The 21,530-nt window shown below is 34.0% G+C and overlaps 1 protein-coding gene across 1 annotated transcript in view; it reads right to left on the bottom strand.

The window, feature by feature from the left end:
• PTEN (phosphatase and tensin homolog) overlaps positions 1-21,530 on the bottom strand; it is a gene marked incomplete at its 5' end in the record, with an annotated part of 78,052 nt that overhangs the window by 14,813 nt on the left and 41,709 nt on the right. Inside the window, 3 exons of the mRNA XM_084904386.1 lie at positions 8,735-8,973; positions 9,687-9,730; positions 16,577-16,621. Of these exons, the coding sequence (XP_084760512.1) occupies positions 8,735-8,973; positions 9,687-9,730; positions 16,577-16,621 (328 nt within the window). The remainder of the gene's footprint in view (positions 1-8,734; positions 8,974-9,686; positions 9,731-16,576; positions 16,622-21,530) is intronic.

Genomic DNA, 21,530 nt, shown 5'->3' with positions numbered 1-21,530 from the left:
AATCAGAGCAACATCATCTGCCATTGAAATTTACATTTGTCTGATATATTTTTAATAAATTATTTTTTATCCTTAGTTGTTTATATAAATCTTTGTATATGATTAACTTCTTTAAAAAGAGACTTAAAAGTATAGGTTATACACATCTTTTAGTGCTATAATTCTATACAACTAACTACCAAACCAGAACACTATAATACCTAGATACCACAAGATATGTAATGTTTTGTTCATATTCTATGCATCAGTACTCTCAGATCATCTTCTCTACTATGAATTCACAATCTAGATTTCTCAGTTAAAAAAGTAATTTTCTACTTCAGTTCTAAATTCAGAAATAAAGTAGATTATTTTAATATGCAATGTTTGCTTATAACTTGGAAAACTACATTTCAGAATGATCACAAGATTATCACAGGAAAGTAACTCACCAAAGGAAGAAATGTGGTTCTTAGGAATGGCTATTATTACAATGACAACATATAACAGTAGTTATTGTATATTAAACAACATGCCAAACATTTTACATATATTCCTAACACTACAACTCTACCAAAAACATTCTATCACCTCTTATTTTAAGGATAAAAAATCTGAACATAAAATATTTTGCTCAAAACCTGCATCTGAATCTAAATGTAAATCTGATTCTAAAACATTTTTTTAATCCTGACCTGAGGATAGGTTGATGAGAGAGACACAGAGAGAAAGATCTAGATATCCATTGGTTGCCTCCAGAGCTGATTCTAAAACTTTTTACTCCCCCATCCTGGGTTTTACTAATAGTATACCTACTAACTATGTGGTAAAAAAACAAACAAACAAAAAAAAAACACACAGAAAATAAAAAAAATAGTAAGACCTCTTTGAGCTCTTGTTTTTCCTATTTATAAAGAATCTCCAAAGTTTAGTGTATTATAGCGCTTTAATTCTACGCAACTAACTAAAGAATAATGTATTAAATAGTGGTGCATGAACCACAGAATCCTGAAGACTAGTATGAAGCAGACCACTGCCATTTTTCTCTCCACACAGCATCCTTTCTCGTTGGAGAAGCTATCATTCTTCCAGTGGTTTGTGGGTGTGGAAGGTGGGCCTTATTCTTCAGCTTCAGATAAATGCCCAAGCCTCTGGCCAGAGTGTTTAGTTAAGAAATGGGTACATACCCTAATCCAGTTGAGCTAGAACCTAATCTAGGAATTTTAGCTCAAATCATAGTTCTCTTCCCACCACATTTGCTAAAGCAGGCAGAATGTAAAGCTAGAGCTACTGGGAGTCATACCTTGCCGTTATATTAGAGAGTCTGCCTGAAAATAAAGTATATACAGAGAAAGGAAAGAGTTGAGAGAGATTCCTGACATCTGTTAAGCATCTAGATCCAGGCCAGAGCATTTTTAGCGTAAGATAGTCAATAAACAAGTCTCCTTTTGTTTAAGTTATTTTGAGTTTATTTGAAATTAAACAAGTTCTAAGACATTATATATAATACAAATGCTTCCCCTCACCCTTTTCAGTTTCTATTTCTACTTCTTTGGAGATCAAAATAATAAAAGAAAAATAATTCATACAAGAGAACACAGTACAGTAGAAAGAATGGATTTGAGTTTAGCAGTATGATTTTGAGATATACAGATATTAAATGACCCAGGACAGATTGATACTTGCAGATCTGTTTTATTATTTATATTAGAATGGGGCCGAATTAAATATTAAGTCCTTCAAGGTATAAAAATCTTACAACTTTATTAATATATAAATTGGATAACAAGGCTTACATACTGTGTATTAGAAGAACAGAGTTTAGTCCAGGAGAATATGTTAGAAAAAATAAAAATGTTATATTAAGAGTTTTTTTTTAATGTTTTCTTAATTTTTTAAATTATTGATTTGAGAGAGATACATAATTGGTTGATTCTTGTATCTGCCTTAAAAGGGGATCGAACTGGCAATCTTGGTATAGCAGGATGATGCTCTAACCAACTGGGCTACGAGGCCAGAGCAGAAGAGTTTTTTAAAAGTTGAGAAAGAGCATAATAATAGCTTATTTTTGTTTTAAATAAAGAGAAAATGATAAAATTTCATTTGGTTACTATCTGGGGAGATTTAGTATACAGACTAGAAAAAAAATAAACTGATTATGATAGGGCATAAAAATTCATTCTTCAGAAAAATGAGAAAATTCCAACTTCTTGGGTCACTTAGAATAAAGTTAGTATTAATTATTTAAAAGGTTTAAGTATTCATTAAAGATAAAGCTTATAAGCTCACTTACAGAGACCATAAACATATAGGAACTGTCTCTCTAATTATTGCTTTGGAAAAAAATTAAAGTTCAAATGTTTTTTCTGAAAGTTTAATCAAAGAAAATAAATGTTAATGTGTTCTTTACCTCTACCAACTGAAAGGGGGAAAGCAAGGGAAAGAGGGGACTAGCAGCGATTCTGGGTGAGTTTACCATATAATAAAAGTATGCCTCTTTAGATTCAGAACATTTGGAAATCTTTCCTAAATGCATAGTTACCAGTACTCATAGGATGTTTTAACTCTTTACTCATAGTTTACAATAAATATTGTGAATTACTGATTACAATTCTGAAATGTAAATGCAAACACACACATTGTGAGGAATAGGACCAAATGGAAAACCACCCTAGGAGTTGACCTATGGAGATGTAACGCAGTTGCCTTCTTATAAATTATTGAATGAAACATAGTCTTCCTTTCCTCAAGAAGTTATCCCACTATCAGAAAATTTTTTTCTTTATAGGAGTTATGAGTTGTACCTTGACTTCCACCAAAAATTCAGAACCTGAAAGTATTATTTGGACATTACTAACACAATGGCACATTTCATGGTAATCTGGCGCCCACCACTCTGCCAGCTAATTTGCATTAGTCAGCTGCGGAAATGAAAAACTCTGCACCAGATTATTCTTTACCAAAACATGACATATGGCTCCTCTTTATTGGAAACAAGGGTGAGGCAGGGGAGAGAAAGTAGAGGGAGGAAAGTAGAGAAAGGAGGAGGAAAAGAGAAGCAGCGTTCTGTTCCTATATAAATGTCTCCAGAACACAATTTCATTCAGCCTTTTAATATTTCTCTGTAATTAAAATTAAGGATATAAGCAAAACAACTTATAAGTCAGTTCTAATAAAATTAATCAAATACAAACTAAAAATTGGTAAAATATATGTATCTCCTATAACAGTGGTTCACAATTATAAAAATGCAAACCTACAGACTCAACCTAAAAGAAAATATTGGCAAGGGAATATATTCAATAGCTGATGCTTCATAAATAAAAGTACTTTCGATAATCAATTATATTCATTATAATATACTTCTCTGGAATAATTCCATAGTTGTATAACAACAACTTATGCTCAACTAAGTTCTCTTATGATGAAATTAGTTATAGTCTTTAAAGCTTAAAAATATATTATTTCAATCCTGAACAGGTAGCTCAGTTGATTAGAGTGTTGTCCTGATACACCAAGGTTGTGGATTTGATTCCCAGTCAAGGCACATACAAGAATCAATCAATAAATGCATAAATAAGTGGAACGATAAAAATTGATGTCCCCCCACTCCCCTCTCACTTCCTTTCTCTCCCTCATCAATAAAAAAGTTTTTTTAAAAATATATATTATTTCATTAGTACATACTCCAACTATTAGATAAACATGAAATATATTTGAACATTTTTAACTACTTAAATCAGGGGTCATTAAATGCCCTAGCATCTGTAAAGAAGGGTATATACTGAGGAACCTTTCAAGATAGGCCAATTTCATCAGCATTACATGACCTTTAAGAAGAGTTTGACACTGTACAGAGATTAATTCTGAACAGCTTCAAAATTCTTTTGCAATTTCAGGTTTTGTGAACTTAACAGTAGAAGGAAGATCAACAATGTGCCAGGGAACTAAACTGTCATTAACTGCATAATCTTTAAAACATTTCATCTTCTGGGCCTCAGTTTTATCATCTATAAAATAAGAAACATTTCTGGAAGAAAAAAAAAATCCTATGACTTTTATCCACTTTATTTAGCTTTCTAATGCTACTTCAACCTAAAATGCAAATGACACCATTTAGTAAGATACAGCTTCGCCAACAACTACTCATAAATTCCTCTTTTCTTTTTAAAATATACACAGGGATAAAGGTAGGAGGAGCACATTAGGATACTCTTTTAGAACCTGTGAATAATTAATCCCCCCAAAATGATCCAGGCATATTAATTAATCATGAACTAAGCACAGATCTGAATTATTTCATTTCAAGATGCTAAAAGTGATCAATTCTGGCTAAATTACTCAACTCTGAATCTTATTATCATGTAACAGTTAAACATAATGTTACTGCATACATCCTTAACAGTATGCACAAACTCCATTTTTTAAGCCCAATACCTTTTACTTGGGGGATAATCCAATCCATAAGAGGATGGAGAATATGCTGTGCTTAGAGCAGTTCTGCCGATGATGTGGGTGCTATTACACTCAACATGACAAACTTTACTATTACATGACATGACAAACTTTACATTTTCTTTTCATAAATATTTCTCTGCTATATTTTTACTGTGGCCCCTATTTAATAACAGTGTCCCATTGGGGCTTGACATTTCATCCAATTTCTCCTCACTCTATGGAGAAACAGAATTGACAATATTACCATGTTATGATGACTAAATGTCTTCCAACTGACAAATTAAAGTATGCCCTCACTTTTTTTTTTTTTATTATGGAGACTTCTCTTGGATCTTAGAGAAAATAAAGTGTAATAAAGCTTAAGAATACTTGGGTTTTACTTTTAACTCTGAACATGATGAGATGTAATATCTCAAGTGCTTCTTCTATTGCTAGTTCTCTCTGTCAGAAGCATTCAGTCAACTATCCTGCAGAAGCACCTGCATCAGAAAGGGAGCATATGTGTTTCTGTTTAGGGGTGAGGGTGAAGATGTAAGAGGGGAGGAAGGAGGGGGAAAAGATTGAACACTTGAGAGCACAGTTGAGTTAGAAAATTTTAAACCATTACAAAATTTTTATTTACCCCCAACTTAAAATTCTTGATTAAAGCATGCTACCAGGCTGTTGGCTGTAATGCTAACCAAGCAAAAAAGTCACACAGTTGAATGTGGTGAAGGCAAATACCTCAGAAATGATCAAACATATTTGTAACTTATAATAGAAAAGACTGTTGCAGTATCTCTGTCAAATAATTTTTATTCATTTAAAAAAATAAATTTTCTATTTCCTGAAACTATGAAGCAAGTCTTGAAAGGCTTAGAAATACAACTTTCCTTCAGCATATGACTTCTCAGCTTTGCCAGCTACTAATTTTCATTAAATACATCCATGGTAACATAATCAAAGAAAAATCCTATTTTAGAGTTCTTTTTGGAAACTTCAAAGGATACAACATTTTTAGAATGGTGAAGTCTCTTTGCAAAATACAAACAAACAAAACTCAAACAAACTAAAACACTCTCCTGAAGAAATTTCTTTACTCTGTAGACTCAGATAATATACCTTAATACCTGGCAAAATATCTGTTTTTGTTGCTTTGGTAAAAAGACAGGAGTTGTGCATGTCAATGTGACCTTACTTTGTTCATCAGTATGCACTGAGGTACAAGACTCTACTATCAATCCTGAGAGAAATCTATCTATCTATCGCTGTGAAAGTATTCTACTGCCTCATGAGTGCCAGGCCTTAAATCATAGCCTATGCAAGAGGATTCGTCATAAAAAAAATCTATTGTGAAAACTGCCAAAGTCATAAAAGTCAAGACTTTCAATCAAGAGGATCTTAAGAGGTTTTGTTAAGAAGTAGAAGAAACTTCTTTGTTCCACACAAGTTCAATGGCTTTCAGAAGACAAACCTATAGCCAGAATTTTGCTGCCGTCAACTGAACTCATTTAAGTTTAACTCTTCATTCTTAAAACTAAAATGTGTAGTAATAATCCTTTCCTTCCCAACATACTATTAGGTCAGGATCTTGCCAAAAATCATCTTATTAACTAGAATAGGGGTGTCGAACTCAATCAGAGAAGGGGCCAAAATCTAAAATCCAGCCTAAATCGCGGGCCGAATGGTTTACTGAACAGTCATAAACTGACAATGTCATAAACTGACAGCGGAGTGCAGTGATGACAGCGCGGTGCGGGCACATTGCAAGGCCTGGCGGGCTGCATTTGGCCCGCGGGCCTTGTGTTTGACACATGTGAACTAGAAAGTAAAATCAATACGAATTTACCTGCAGAGTCTTAAAAAATTCTTATTTCTTGACACAACACTGTCAAAAGAATCTACAGATTTTATTTGTTCTTTCATTCTTGTTTGAGATAAGATTTTTCAGCACTTGTTTTGACAAAAAAAAAAAAAAAGTCAAAACTGATTGGCTATCAAAGATGACACAAAGGCTGCCAAGTCAAAGAAAATGGAATACTTGAATGTGTTATTTAAAAGCTAAACAGCAGCCCTTTCATTAAAATTTACTATTGAATGGAACTGATGCTTAATTCTGGTTAATTTGTAACACTTAGATTTAGTTATCTTTCTCAAAAAGTGGTCACTGATTTTTTTTTTTTTTTAATCCTCACATGAAAATTTATTGATTTTAGAGAGGAAGGGAAAAAGAGAGAAACACTGATGTAACAAGAATCATTGATCGGTTGCCTCCGTTCACACCCAAACCAGGGATCCAGCCTGCAACCTTTCTGTATAGGGGACATTGCTCCAATCAACTGATCCTCTCAGCCAGGGAATACTCACTGATTTTTGCATGGGGGGAAAAAAGGAGAAATAATTCTTATGAAAATTTCTTTCATATTCTATGTTTAAAAAATAGTTTTCAGTGCAGTTAAAATCTGTTAAGAAAAATTTTATGGCCCAGCTAGTGTGGCTCAGTAGTTGAGCGTTGGCCTATGAACCAGGAAGTCACAGTTCGATTCCTGGTCAGGGAACACGCCTGGGTTGCAGGATCGATCCCCAGTGTGGGGCATGCAAGAGACAGCTGATCAACGATCTTCTCTCATCACTGATGTTTCTCTCTCTCGCTCCCTCTATCTTTCTGAAATCAATAAAAATACATATTTTTAAAAATTTTTATGTTCATGTACACCTTGCACGTTTTTGGAGAGAATATTTACAGTTTCCACTATATTTTTAAAAAGTGTATAACATGGTTTGAGAGCTTCTAGCTTAAATCTAGTGTTATGGTGCCATATAACACAGATTCTCTAATTTCTTATTTAAATTCCTCTTACCTGATTTCTTTTCCACTATCAAAATGGTTGCTGCTCATCAACCCTGTTTTAAATTTCTACCACTGCTTCTGCAATTGTTATTTTAATTTTATCCACTTCTATGTGGTTTTCTTTGAATTCGATCTCTTTTCCTGTGCTGCTCTGCATTTATTCACATCAGTGTAAAACAATTTACCTTCTATGATTTTAATCAGCAGAAGCAAATTTTCCCTACACGATGAAAGGATGAAACAAAGTAAACATCTCAGGTCTTCCGCTCTGGAATTCATTCCAGTGCTATTAACCCAGGATACACACAATATCTATAATAATAAAAGTATAATATGCTAATTAGACCAGACATCCTTCCAGATGAAGCAAGGTTGCAAGGGAAGCCCAGGTCCTGGAAGGTGCCTGCCAGTGGTTGGAGGGAAGCCAGTGGCAGCAGCTGGGGAAATAAAGGCCTACTCTTGCAAGAATTTCGTGCATCAGGCTCTAATACAGAAATGTAAGTCAATCTATCGTAATCAACATTCACTAAAATCATGCACTAATATAAAATTCAAGTTTTTAAACTAGAACCAATAAACAGCACTTTGGCATCATTAGATATAACTCAAAAAAAAGTCACAAAGACATATACAACAAGAAAAAGGAAGGGGCAAAAAGATCAAGAATCAATGTAACTATGTAGTTGAAAATAATGGATATGATCACTTGTTTTGAAGTTGAATTAAAAAAAGAATTTCCCTGATTTTAAAATTACTAAAACTAGAATAAATTTTTCACATTAAGTTATATCTCCCTCAATAGGTGCTCTTTAAAATGAGTTTCTCCATCTATCTTGGAATGGTTTTGGAGACAGAGGAATGTACAAAATTTCTTTACAAGAAATGTAAACATTCTGCCATATTTACTGTACAAAGAAATCTCTTTAAGAAATCACTGTAAAAAGTTCTAAGAGTCCACTTTTGCTTTCAAATTTATCACAATTAAATTTGTCACTGATTTTTCTAAGAGTCTTTAGTTTTCTGAATAAGAGAAGAACCTCTGACTAATCTTAACCACTTATATTAATATCCATATCAAAAAAAATCTTTATTTATTATAAAAGTAAAGATCATACTTTACTAGGTAATGGCATCCAAGTTATTACCTAAACACATTTTATTCTCAATCAAGCTTCAGAAATATCAAGCTTATTTTTGATCAATGTGCAGTACTTTTAAATGTTCTGTATGTGAGACTAAATATGCTAATACAGTTCATAGATAAGATTGCTAGCACGACATGAAAATACTAGCAAAAAAATTCAATCAGAACATTTCAATCAGTTATTTGCTCACATAAAAGTTAAGGTAGTAACTGATTTAAATGTTTAAGAAAGAGATAAAAGGTTACCAGCTTTCTTTATAAAAATTGGTTTTCCAATAAATTCTTAGATCTAGGAAGTGGAAAGGAAAGCAAATACAACCTACCTTTTTGTCTCTGGTCCTTACTTCCCCATAGAAATCTAGAGCCTCTTGTGCCTTTAAAAATTTGCCCCGATGTAACAAATATGCACAAATCATTACACCAGTTCGTCCCTTTCCAGCTTTACAGTGAATTGCTGCAACATGATTGTCGTCTTCACTTAGCCATTGGTCAAGATCTTCACAAAAGGGTTTGATAAGTTCTAGCTGTGGTGGATTATGGTCTTCAAAAGGATACTGTGCAACTGTGGTTAAAAAGAAAACCCTCAGAATAAGAGAAAAGTCACTTCAGAATTGTTTAATAAAAGTAAGTTAATTTTAGAAATGCTATCTATATAAGCTCTCCCGATGTTTAAAAGAAAAACTTATCTCCAGAGAAAAATCATTTATTGCCTAATAAACTTTCTAATTTTTTAATATTAGTGGAGTCTCATTAACTCTTAAACTTATCCATTGGACAAGGAGATCAAGTATTATTTTCAAGAAGTTTTTGTGGGCTCTGAGATAGAAGTCACTACACCTGAAGAATAATTCATTTAAAGTAGTTCCCTGTTCTCACCTTTCAGGTTCCCCTTTCCCATATTTTTATGCCCTTTCCACCTTTTATATCATGTTCCTTAATAGAGTTAAATTGTTCTGTTTTCTCTGTATAATCTCTTACTACTATATCGAATACCTCAAAAAAGTAGATATAAACCCCACCTTATTCTATTGTTAATCTAAAAATTTCTCCTAATTATTAGTCCATTCTGCAGTTTAGTTGTCTTAATATTTTTGGCAGGTTTATATGGCAGTTGTTTCCTAAAACACAACAGCCAAATATTATATTTTTTTAATATTTTTAATTTGGCAAATATTTATCTCACTTAACAATTGAGATGATCATTATTGCTATGACAGTAAGATTTAGTCTATTAGTTTTACATTATTTAACATAATACAGTATATTTATACCTACCTCTGCAGTTAAATTTGGCGGTATCATAATGTCTTTCAGCACATCTAAAAGAGAAGTTTAAATTTGATATAAAGTTATCTTTTACAATTGAGAAAAAAGTATAATAGTAACAAACATTTTCTGAACCTTCATAATGTGCCAGGCATTATGTTAAGTATTTTATATTAACTATTTTGTTTATGCCTATGAAGTAGGTTCTGTTATTATCCCCATTTACAATTAAAAAGACTGAGGCTTAAAATGTTAAGTGTATGCAATTAAAGCTTATGCATTTGCTTAACAAAACTTGTGATGTCACTAATATACAACAGTGTAAATTCAGCTGCATCTATACCTTCAAATTTCCTTTATGGAAATTGTACATGCTAATGAAGTTTAATAACTGTTTTTAAGATCATCTTTACTTCACAGTTGAGCATACACAATTTTCTCAAACTATTATTTAAAAAGACATGATAAAAATAGTAAAATTATAAGCGAAAAGGAAAAAACCAAATGATGCTAATCTACTCAGACACAATACATATTAAACTTTTTTTTAAAACCAGACCTTTCTCCTTTTAGATAAGCCAAAGGTCGTCTTTTTTAATACCCTCTCAAGTTATAAATTTTAATTAAAGTTCAGAGTAAAGAAACCATAATAAATAAAATCAATACAGAATAGTAAATGTTAAGTTAGCATTATCATTGGTCATGCTCAAACTTGTCTTTTGAATAGTAGTGATATGTTTGTTCTCATTCACTGGCTTACTCATGATTAATAGGACATGTTTATAAGCATCAATAGGCTCAGAAAGGGATACCATATATTAGTTTGTGGTCAACAGCATCCTGGTAATTCCAATTACTAACCAAACTATATTTCTTTAAAAAATTTTATGCCCTAACTGGTTTGGCTCAGTGGATAGTGTCGGCCTGCAGACTGGAGTCCCAGGTTCGATTCCAATCAAGGGCATGTACCTTGGTTGTGTGCACATCCCCAGTAGGGGGTGTGCAGGAGGCAGCTCATCGATGTTTCTAAATTTCTATCCCTCTCCCTTCCTCTATGTAAAAAATCAATAAAATATAAATTTAAAAAATTGAGGGTGTTATAATAAAGTAGATGCTTCCCTGTTACATTTCTGAAAACTGAAGAAATTCTGAATGCCAAAACACATTGAAACTGGGTCTCAGAACTGTTGGACATTGAAACTGGGACTCAAACATTTTTTGTTATTATATGTTTATTTCTAGTCTGCAGTTGCAAGATTTTTCAAAGAAAAGAAATGGGGGGGAAATAGTTATAAAGAAGCATTGAACAGACTGTCAAACTATAGCCGGAAGGCAAGTGAGGTTGGGGGAGGGGGGGGAAGCTGTAAGAGATCAACCGAAGGACTTGTATGCATGCATATAAACATAACCAATGGATACAAGACAGGGGGAGGGGTGGGGGCCGCACAGGTGAAGGCACATGCGGAGGGGGAGGGTGTAGGGGAGGCTGGGGGGAGGTCATGGGGGGGAAAAGGAGACATATGTACTAATATTTATAACGCTTCAAACAAAAACAAAAAAAAAAAACACAAAATAAATAAAGTATTAAAAAAAACAAAAAACACAACTGGCCCCCAAGAGTTTCAAATAAGGGATTGTGGACCTATATTTTGCACTTGGAAATCCTGAAAATATCTGTATAGTTTCTCTACTTTAAACAGATTTATACCATTGAATTAATTATAAACAAACTACATTTCACTAGTTTCTGGTCAGACCTGAAATAAATTAACTTTTATATTACTGCTCAAAACAAAACTTTTCCATTTTAGCTTATTATAACTTAGTATATTGAGTTTTGCTAGAAAATTTATTCAGGAATGACATATACTCATTCTTGCAAAAAATTTCACACACACATATTAAAAGACATGAAAGGTGGAAAGAAAAGAACTGGTTATGAAAATAGTCACACTGCACACTTTTCTTTGGTACAGATTAAAGAAACAACATGGTCAATAGTGAAGAACCCATAATGAAATATTTTCATAAGGAATCACGTAAACAAGACAGGGCTTAGGAGGTAAGGGGGGAGGTATAGGATAGGTAAAATTCTAAGAAGCTGGTCTCATGATAGCACAAGAAAAAATAAACGTCTTAGGTTTTATACAGATTCAATTCTCTAAAATCCCCATGCTCTCTCTGAAGCTCAAAATGTTTGCTTTGACCAATAGTGCCTATTAACGGATTTTCAAATATTACTGTTAAGAGGAAGAAATGGAGGGAAAGTGGAAACAATGAGCTACTAAATGTCTACTAGATGCACACACTTTACAAAGGAGTTCCCATGTTTATGTGTTTTTTTTACTCATCCTCACAACCATGTGGTAATAGTTAATATTATCTCCATTTTATATATATAAAAGCTAAGATTTAGAAACACACTAAAAAACAACAACAAAAAACTTGCCCCAAACCAAAATAAGTAAATGGAAGAACCAGAACTCAAGCTATAATTATATAATTACAAAAGTCAAACTTTTTCTAGTACTGCTCCATACTCTCATTTATAATAAAAATTGAAAATAGTTTTAAAAACAAAGCAGTAACAAAATTTAGTCAAAGCCTGTCTTCCTACAAGACCAATATTTGGCACAAAACAACCAACAAATAGTGATGATGAAAACATGAAAATCTCTACAGGTATGGATAGGGAGTATGTGATAATAAATACTGGGGCTGGTAGTGATGAAAGTGATCTGGGGAGAGCTGGTAGAGTAAGAATAAGGATTTTCTTAGTTAAAACGTTCTCTGATATTGCATACACCCCCTCAAAAACACACACAGTTTCTTGTAAATTTTTTGCTGTATGTTATTAAGTCTCTCAACAAACCAAAATTGAAGATACATAAAAATAAAGCAAATGGCCCTAACCAGTTTGGCCCAGTGGATAGAACGTTGGCCTGTGGACTCAAGAGTCCTGGGTTCAATTCCAGTCAAGGGCGTATATTTTGGTTGCTGGCACATCCCCTATTGGGGATGTGCAGGAGGCAGCTGATTGATGTTTCTCTCTCATCAATGTTTCTAACTCCCCCTCTCCCTTATTCTCTGTAAAAAATCGGTAAAATAATTTTAAAAATAAATAAATAAAGCAAATGGGATTTGACTAAGACGACTGTTAGAATTAATGATTTATACTTCTTTATAATTAAAACTCAACTTAAAAGATATTTTATCATCACCTTATATTGGCTTTTTTGAGACAAGAAAAATGAAGAGGCAGTGAAGGGGATTTTTATGAAATAGCAAACAGAAAGTGAAGAAAGGGATAAGATTAACAGGAAAAGCTTTCTTTGAAGTAAGACTTAACATGGAATCAGCTAGGCATGTAGGTGTCTTCTGTAGTCTCTTCAATGGAGCTATCCTCATCTTACAAAAGAAAACTAAATCGATAAAAATTAACAACAGCTAAATGTTTACTGCAAAATAATGGAGAGGGCTTTTTTCTTGTTTTGTTTTTGTTTTTTTTTACCACAAAATAATGGGGAGTTGTTTGTCAAATAGAATATTCAGTATCCAGTGAACATTTAAGTTCCTCAAAGGCAAGAAATATATTATGTCTTCACTCCCTATCTCCCCACTCCTCCCCTTACTCCCACCAGAATACAGATTATACAGAGGAACACACAAAAATAAAATACACACACTTGCACAAAATAACTAATTTACTAAGTATCAGTATACCCAAATTTGGTATGGCAGATTAAATTTGTCCTTTCTTAAAATAACTTACTGAATGCTTAAAAGAAGTATAAACAGATTCAGTCTGTATATACAATAAAAACTCTTACTATTGCCTGGCCAGCATGACTCAGTGGTTGACTATCAACCTATGAACCTCAAGGCTAATCCCCAGCACCTTTTACTTTCTCCCAGGAGGTTCATAGGTTGATACTCAAGGCTATCCCCAGTGTGCGAAGTGCAAGAGACAGCCAATCAATGACTCTCTCTCATCATTGATGCTTCTATCTCTCCCTCTCCCTTCCTTTCTGAAATCAATTTAAAAAATACGTTTAAAAAATAAAAAGAACTCAATATTACATTGAGAACTCCTCTTCATCCATATATGTCAGAAAGTGCCATAAAAAGTTTAGTACACTATTAAATTTAGGTACGTCTAGTACAAATATTTTAATATCTCCCCTTTTATATATTAATATGTTTATAAAGACATATATCACATAATTAATATGCTAAAAATTAAGAAAATAGAAACATCCACTGCTTGCCAGACTCACTTATCCTGAGCCAGAAATATATACAGGGGTAGAAAGCAGGTGAAGAAGACTGAAAAGTGACATTAGAAATCAAAACATGCTACAACTGGGTAGTTCTACAAATTTCTGAAAGTAAGTAAACTTTGGGGAGGTTAAAAACAACAACAACACAAAAACAAACAAACAAAATAACCCAGAAAGGGGATACTGGCATAAACTGTGGATGGTTTGCTACCGTGTATACCTGTGTGAACTTATTCAACTCACTAACTTCTCTAGGTCTCAGATTCCCTATCTGTAAAATGAGGTTGGACTAAATGATCTCTTGCAGATACTTTCTAGTTCTGACAGTCTATGATTCCATTAAATGGAGTGGAGAAAGGGAGTTAAATATTTGCACCAAAAGCTACTCTCAACTAATAGCAAGACAGTTCATCAACTTGAGAATCCAATGTTCAAAAATACAAAAACAGGCAGTCAAGTTCCCAATGCCGACTTTAACCATAATAATGTTAAGTGAACCACAATACTGACAGTATAAGGCTAAATCCTAAATACTGGAAGCAGGAAGCCACGGCATACATGAATGAAAAGAATTTCCTTTCCTATCTCTGAATATAATATCAAACTTGAATAAAATTTTGAAAAGGGAAGAATTTATATTTAGTATCTCTTTCTACCTTCTTTCAGGGACCTCTAAATGCCCAATCCTGAGAGTCTTAGTCTGAATTTACTCATTTAATGGATTCCAGCTTTTGACCACTTCTTGTCTATTTTTTTTTTTTTTTTTTTTTTTTTTACTTAACTTCTAAATCCGGTTGTTAAAAAAGTACAAAGCTTTGTGATTTTTTATTTCCTGCACAGAAACCCTCTGGCATCTGAAACAAGGACTACTGTAGGAAAAGTTAATCAGGAAAAGAGGATGGATGATATATATACAGATCTTTTGTAATGCTAAAGCCCACCTAAATTTGTTTCTACAGCACCTTTTACTTTCTTCCATCTTGTCATCTACTTCTACCACAGCCTATACACACACACACACCTCCCCCATAATCTGACCATAATAAATTATCTGCCATATTATGCAACAAGTTTCTTACATGCCATTTCCCCTCCTACTAGGCCTGTAGGACAACCTCTCCTAATTCTTTTCATCACAGCTCAAACATCCTTTTTTTGTGAAATCATCCCTTTGGAGTACAATTACTATTTTGACTGTTCTCTAGACAGTCTCTTCTATCCAAGAGTTATCTCTTCTATAATATTTTATCTTGCACATTACTACAACTTACATGAGAACTAGAACTACATCTTATTTACCTTGACCCACAACATATTTTATCATGTTGAATGTGTCAAGTACATGATAAATGCTTCTTTGTAAATCTAACGAAATTAGTGAAAACTCACTAGGAGAAACAATATTGGTGTCTACTTCACTCTCATGTCTTATCAGAACAGAAAGATCACTCAATTAAAGCTAAAAAAATAAATAGCCGAAACCGGTTTGGCTCAGTGGTAGAGCGTCAGTCTGCGGACTGAAAGGTCCCGGGTTCGATTCCGGTCAAGGGCCTGTACCTTGGTTGAGGGCACATCCCCAGTAGGGGGTGTGCAAGAGGCAGCTGGTCGATGTTTCTCTCTCATTGACGTTTTTAGCTCTCTATCTCTCTCCCTTCCTGTCTGTAAAATATCAATAAAATATATTTAAAAAATAAATAAATAAATAAGCAATATCTCACAAGCTAACAGACAGAGAATCTTTCATACTTTTTGGTAAAGATTTAAATGCTCATTAAAGGTAGAAAAGAATCTTGTCCTTACATTTGATAAATAAATTCTATGAACCTATAACAGTGAATTGGTATATATAAATTCAGATTTAAAATTTTCCTGTTGTATAGTTTACACAGATCACATAGGAAAAATAAAATCCAGGGAGAAAATTAACGCATATTATATGCCATTGTTTAAAAAATAGAAAATGATCATATTTTGGGGAAAGAAAAATAGTCTTCAAGGGCAGAAATGGTTATATATTTTCTTCCCATTTTTCTTTAGTTCCCTTTTTCCTTTTCACATCTCTAATCACAAAGTCAAAAGAAAAAAACAAAAAGTTAAAGATAAGGTCAGCTAGGTGTATCAAATGGGCAATCCTTACATTCCTCCCTCAAACAAAAAAAACGACCCAATTCAACAATTTTAATTTATTTATGTTATATACAGTTAGAGAATACCCTAAAAGCTGTTTCAATCAATTGACTTAAAGACACAAAATTAACAAAATTATATTCACTGTGGAGCATACCGCCTTAAAAGATGTCATTAATGCTTTAACAGAAGCTCTACTGTGTTCTACACTTCAAGTTACTACATGGTTATGGGTTCAAAGATGGGCTAACTGCCAAGTCATTTAAAGCATATTAAGTAACATAAATCTGTGCCAATACTGTTTTACCTCATCACTACACTTTCTAAATGACCTACCAATGCTCTCTATCAGATTTCTTCAGCTAAAGCTTTTAGGAATACATTCAGTTCAAATATACCTTTAACTCTACCTCATTCTAACAAGAAAACAACTTTCAGTTAATAGTTATTTTAGAAGTATTTGGAAGCATACAAAAAAGAAAATATACTTACAGATTGTATATCTTGTAATGGTTTTTATGCTTTGAATCCAAAAACCTTAAAATAAAACAAACAAACAAAAAGCCACCATTAACAAAAATAAGCTAACATTTGAAATTACATTAATAATATTGAGAAAAACCAAAAGACAGACTCTACTTTTCCTAATCTCAAGTAGCATTTAAGAGAAATAAACTCCAATAAATATTCCTTCCTTGGGTTAAAACTAGTAGTCAAATCATTCTTAAATAATTATTACATTACACAGATTTATACAATCTGAAGTAAAGCCATAGCTTTTCATAGGATATTTTCATAATCAGCCTACCATATTAAGAAATAACTTTCTTAAAGGGTAGTATTAGCATTTAGCTAAAGTTACCTAATTCATACAGATTTGCAAGAAGTAGTTACATGCAAGCAAGTAATCTTAAAAATAATCCTGAAAGCCATCATTTTTTTCAAACTAAAAACTTTTGATATTTGAAAGATGTAAGTAGAAACTATTAACTCTGTAATAGTTTAAACTATTACAAAGTTTATTAAGAACTTTCACATATATATTCTCATTTGATGCTCATAAACATCTGAGGTAGAGTTTATCCATATTTTACAGATGAGGGAAGTAGGTATCAAAGAAATTACAGGACTTGACCAAGGTCATATACAGTTAGTAAGTCAAAGAATCAAGACTAAAGATCTCTCCCTCAAAATAGTTAAGAAACTAACTACAGCAACATCTACAGGCAACACAAACTTATTTATGCCGGGCACTATGTTAATTAAGTACATTATGTATATACATTTATTTAATCCTATGAGGAATTAGAAAAGTGTAAGTCTGGGGAAATGTCAGAATAGAATAAAAAGACAAATGGAAAACAGAAGGTATGATTTTAAAAGATTTAAAGTCCAGGAGGTTCAATACATGAACAGGAGTTCCAGAGAAAATAATAGAAAGCACAGAAAATTCAAGAAAAATAGCCCAAAACTGCAGACACAAGTTTCCAAACTGAAGGACACAAAGAATATCCACAAAAATTACGAAAATAGACCCAAATAAAGGCATACATATCATAGTGAAGTTTCTGAATTTTGAAGAGATAAACGTAAGACCTTAGAGGAAATAGATTTCATAATAAGAATTTGTAATCCTAATGACAATGCCCTTTTTAATGGCAACATTAGCAGCTAAAGAAAGAAAAAAATTGGGCAAAACTTTCTTACTCTGAGGGAAAATTATTCCATACCAAGAGAGACTAGAAATCAAGTGTGAATATACAATATAATAAAGGCATTTTTAAATAAGCAAAGTCTCAAATAATTTGGCTTCCTGTACATTCTCTCTCAGGGATTTACACCAAGATAATGAAACCATGAAAGAAGATGACAAGTTCCAGGCACTGAAGAGTCAAACTCATGAGAAGGGAAAAGAATTATGGCGAAGGAACATCTCAAGCAGACAGCATTACATCAAGCCTAGAGAACAACTAATCCAGATTAGGGCAGACCAGAACACTTCTAGAGAAAATAAGTCGATGCAAAATCACAAATCTGGGTAAGAAATAATAACCAACAAAACAGAATAATGCGTTAAAATGCTGGGAAAACTATCTTTTTACATCCCTCCTAGAGACTTTAGCCACAGCAAGTCCATTCTCTAATTTCTTTATGTCACTTTAGCTAGGTGACTATAATGTATACTCAAAGCAAACTTTTTATTCTCTTTAAAATTTTTTTTATTGTTATTTTTTTATTTTATTTATCTTTTTAATATATTTTATTGATTTTGTACAGAGAAGAAGGAAGAGAGTTAGAGAGTTAGAAACATCGATGAGAGAGAGTCATCGATCAGCTGCCTCTTGCACACCCCCTACTGGGGATGTGCCCGCAACCAAGGTACATGCCCTTGACCGGAATCGAACCCGGGACCTTTCAGTCCCCAAGCCGACGCTCTATCCATTGAACCAAACCGGTCTCGGCTATTCTCTTTAAAATTTTAAATATTATTTATTATATGCACAACAGCTGAGAATTTCTGCTCCCCAATTTTTTATTTTTCTATGCTCCATTTAAGAAGTACTAAGGACTTACTAAATAGTCATTGGATTCCTTATAATATGCATTTTTTTAAAAAATCACTTCAGTTCTAGAAAAGTATTGAGATAACCTTTCATAAAATTAAATATCCTACAAAGTAACAGTGATTGAAAATAATACAAGGAAATACAATAGAGACGGCAAATAGGCATCAAATTGGTGGTGGCTTATTGAGATGCAACAGTCAGGCTATTAAAAAAACATCAATGTTGGAGACTGAGAAAGAATATCATGATTGATTAGCAGTACCTGTCATTAATGAGAGAGAGAGAATAATATGAAAACTTTCACTCTATTTGCCATTTATAGAGAAAATCAATACAAATTTATGGGTAAAATTCAATAAAAGTTAAACTTGAACATTATAAATTATGTGGTAGCACTGTTATTTAAACAGATAACTTTATCAAAAAAAAGTCTTTATATTGGTATTCAATCTAAAAAACTCATCTCTTAAAATTTTTGAGAATAACAGTTATACGCTTTTGACCATTATATAGTATTTTCCTCTTGATACAAGAAAACTAGGCAAAATGTATGAGGCAACCATTTTTAGGCACTGAACAAAAGGCAGCACAAGCTTATGATCCTTATGAAAAGAGACAACCTGGCTGTTGTGGCTTAGCGGTTGAGCATCAGCCCAGAAACCCAGAGGTATCTGGTTGGATTCCTGGTCAGGGCATATGCCCGGGTTGTGGGCTCCACCCCCAGTAAAGGCCATGTAGGAGGCAGCCAATCCGCTCTCATCAATGTTCTATCTCGCTTTCCTTTTCCCTTCCTCTCTCCCTAAAAAGTCAATTGAAAACAAATTTGAAAGAAAATAAAAAAGAGACAAACAATTCAATTAAAAAATAGGCAAAGGACCTAAATACACATGTCTCCAAAGGGGACATACAGATGATCAAGAGACATACAAAAAAAAAATGCTCAGTCACTAACCATCAGAGAGATGCAAATTAAAACCACAATGAGATATCACCTCATATCTGTCTGAATGGCTACCATCAGCACAACAAATGCCAAGTGCAGACAAGAATGTGGAGAAAAGGGAACCTTAGTACACTGCTGGTGGGAATGTAGATTGGTGCAGCCACTATGGAAAACAGAATGGAGTTTCCTTAAGAAATTAAATATAGAACTGCCATTTAACCCAGTGATCCTACTTCTCAGAATATATCCTAAAAACCCTGAAATGCAATCAGAAAGAATATATGCACTCCTATGTTCATAGCAGTGTTATTTACAATAGTTAAGATCTGAAAACAGCCCAAGTGCCCATCAGTAGATGAGTGGAGAAAAAAGATTTGGTACATTTACACCATGGAATATTATGCAGCTGTAAAAAAAGAAGGACCTCTTAGCCTTTTGAGACAACATGGAGAGCCCTAGAGAGTATTAGGCTGAACAAAATAAGCCATAGAAAGACAAGTATCACATGATCTCATTCTTATGTGGAATCCAAGGAACAAAATAAACTGATGAACAATATAGAAACATGGAACAAACTGATGAATCTCGGGCATGGGGGGGGGGAGACGGGACGGCGACGAATTAACCAAAGAACTTATCTATAGCCGAAGCTGGTTTGGCTCAGTGGTAGAGCGTCTGTCTGCGGACTGAAAGGTCCCAGGTTCGATTCCGGTTAAGGGCATGTACCTTGGTTATGGGCACATCCCTGGTAGGGGGTGTGCAAGAGGCAGCTGGTCGATGTTTCTCTCTCATCGACGTTTCTAGCTCTCTCTCTCCCTTTCTCTCTGTTAAAAATCAATAAAATATATTAAAAAAAAAGAAGAAGAAGAACTTATATATATACTAGAGGCCCAGTGCATGAAATTAGTGCACAGGTAGGGTCCCTAGGCCCTGCCAGTGATCAGGGCCAATCAGGTTCCCAGTCTCCCCACCTCCTCCTTCCCTCCCCACCTGTGTGCCGCCACTGTGCAGTTCCCCACCTACCCGCCTTCTCTTTCCCTCACTCCCTCAGTGCCCCGCCACACCAGTGGTCACCCGCCATGTTCTGCGCCACCCCCTGATGGTCAGCACAAGTCAGCAATACTCGAACAAACTCCTGTGGGGACACTGCATATGCGCAAAACCCATATACACAGAAAATAGTGTAGTGAAGGCTTATGGGGGGGGGGGGGGTCAATGGGGAAAAAACTGACATCTGTAATACTTTCAACAATAAAGATAATTTTTTAAAAAAATAAGGAGAGAAACAAGAGGTAATACCCATGATTGCCTTACTCTCTGTTCGAAGGCTCTTTTCTGACACAGCAGAAGGAAATGGAACAAAGGTTTCACTGAGGTAAACAGAGTTCTGGGGTGCTAAATTTTAAAAGCCAGAACTTGTAGATCAGGATAGCAGAAAAAAGGGGACAAATAGAAAGGAGTTATCAGAAGTCTGTATGGAAATTCACCACAGGACCCTGGCTAAGGGTTGGGCTGCATATGTGCAGAATCCAAAAGTATAACAGAGATGACACTAGAGACAGCACAGTACTGGGAGGAGTTCTGGCCCAGCCAGAGTAGAGATTTCACTGAGAACTTCAGGTATTCAGCTGGGACCCCAGAAAAGCCACACCTTAAGAGTAAGGACCACACCCTAAGACAAAAAAAAAAAAAAACAAAACCTAAAATAGGCCTGCCTCAACAAAGAAAACCAAGCCTCACAATATCAGAAGATTAACCATTAATTTAAATGCCTGCTAAAATAAAACTCAGGTATGAAAGAAAGCAGTAATCCAGAACCCTTAAATAAAGTATCAACACAGACTTTCACAGCATTCAACATATAAAGTTTACTAGACATGCAAAGTAGAAAAACATGACCAATAACCAAGAAAAAAAACAAAAGCAGTCAATAGAA

Source organism: Pipistrellus hanaki, assembly GCF_964339955.1.
Source record: "Pipistrellus hanaki genome assembly, chromosome: 14".
Lineage (NCBI taxonomy): Eukaryota > Metazoa > Chordata > Mammalia > Chiroptera > Vespertilionidae > Pipistrellus > Pipistrellus hanaki.
The sequence above is the reverse complement of the archived record's forward strand: the minus strand, read 5'-3'. Positions and strand labels throughout refer to the sequence as shown.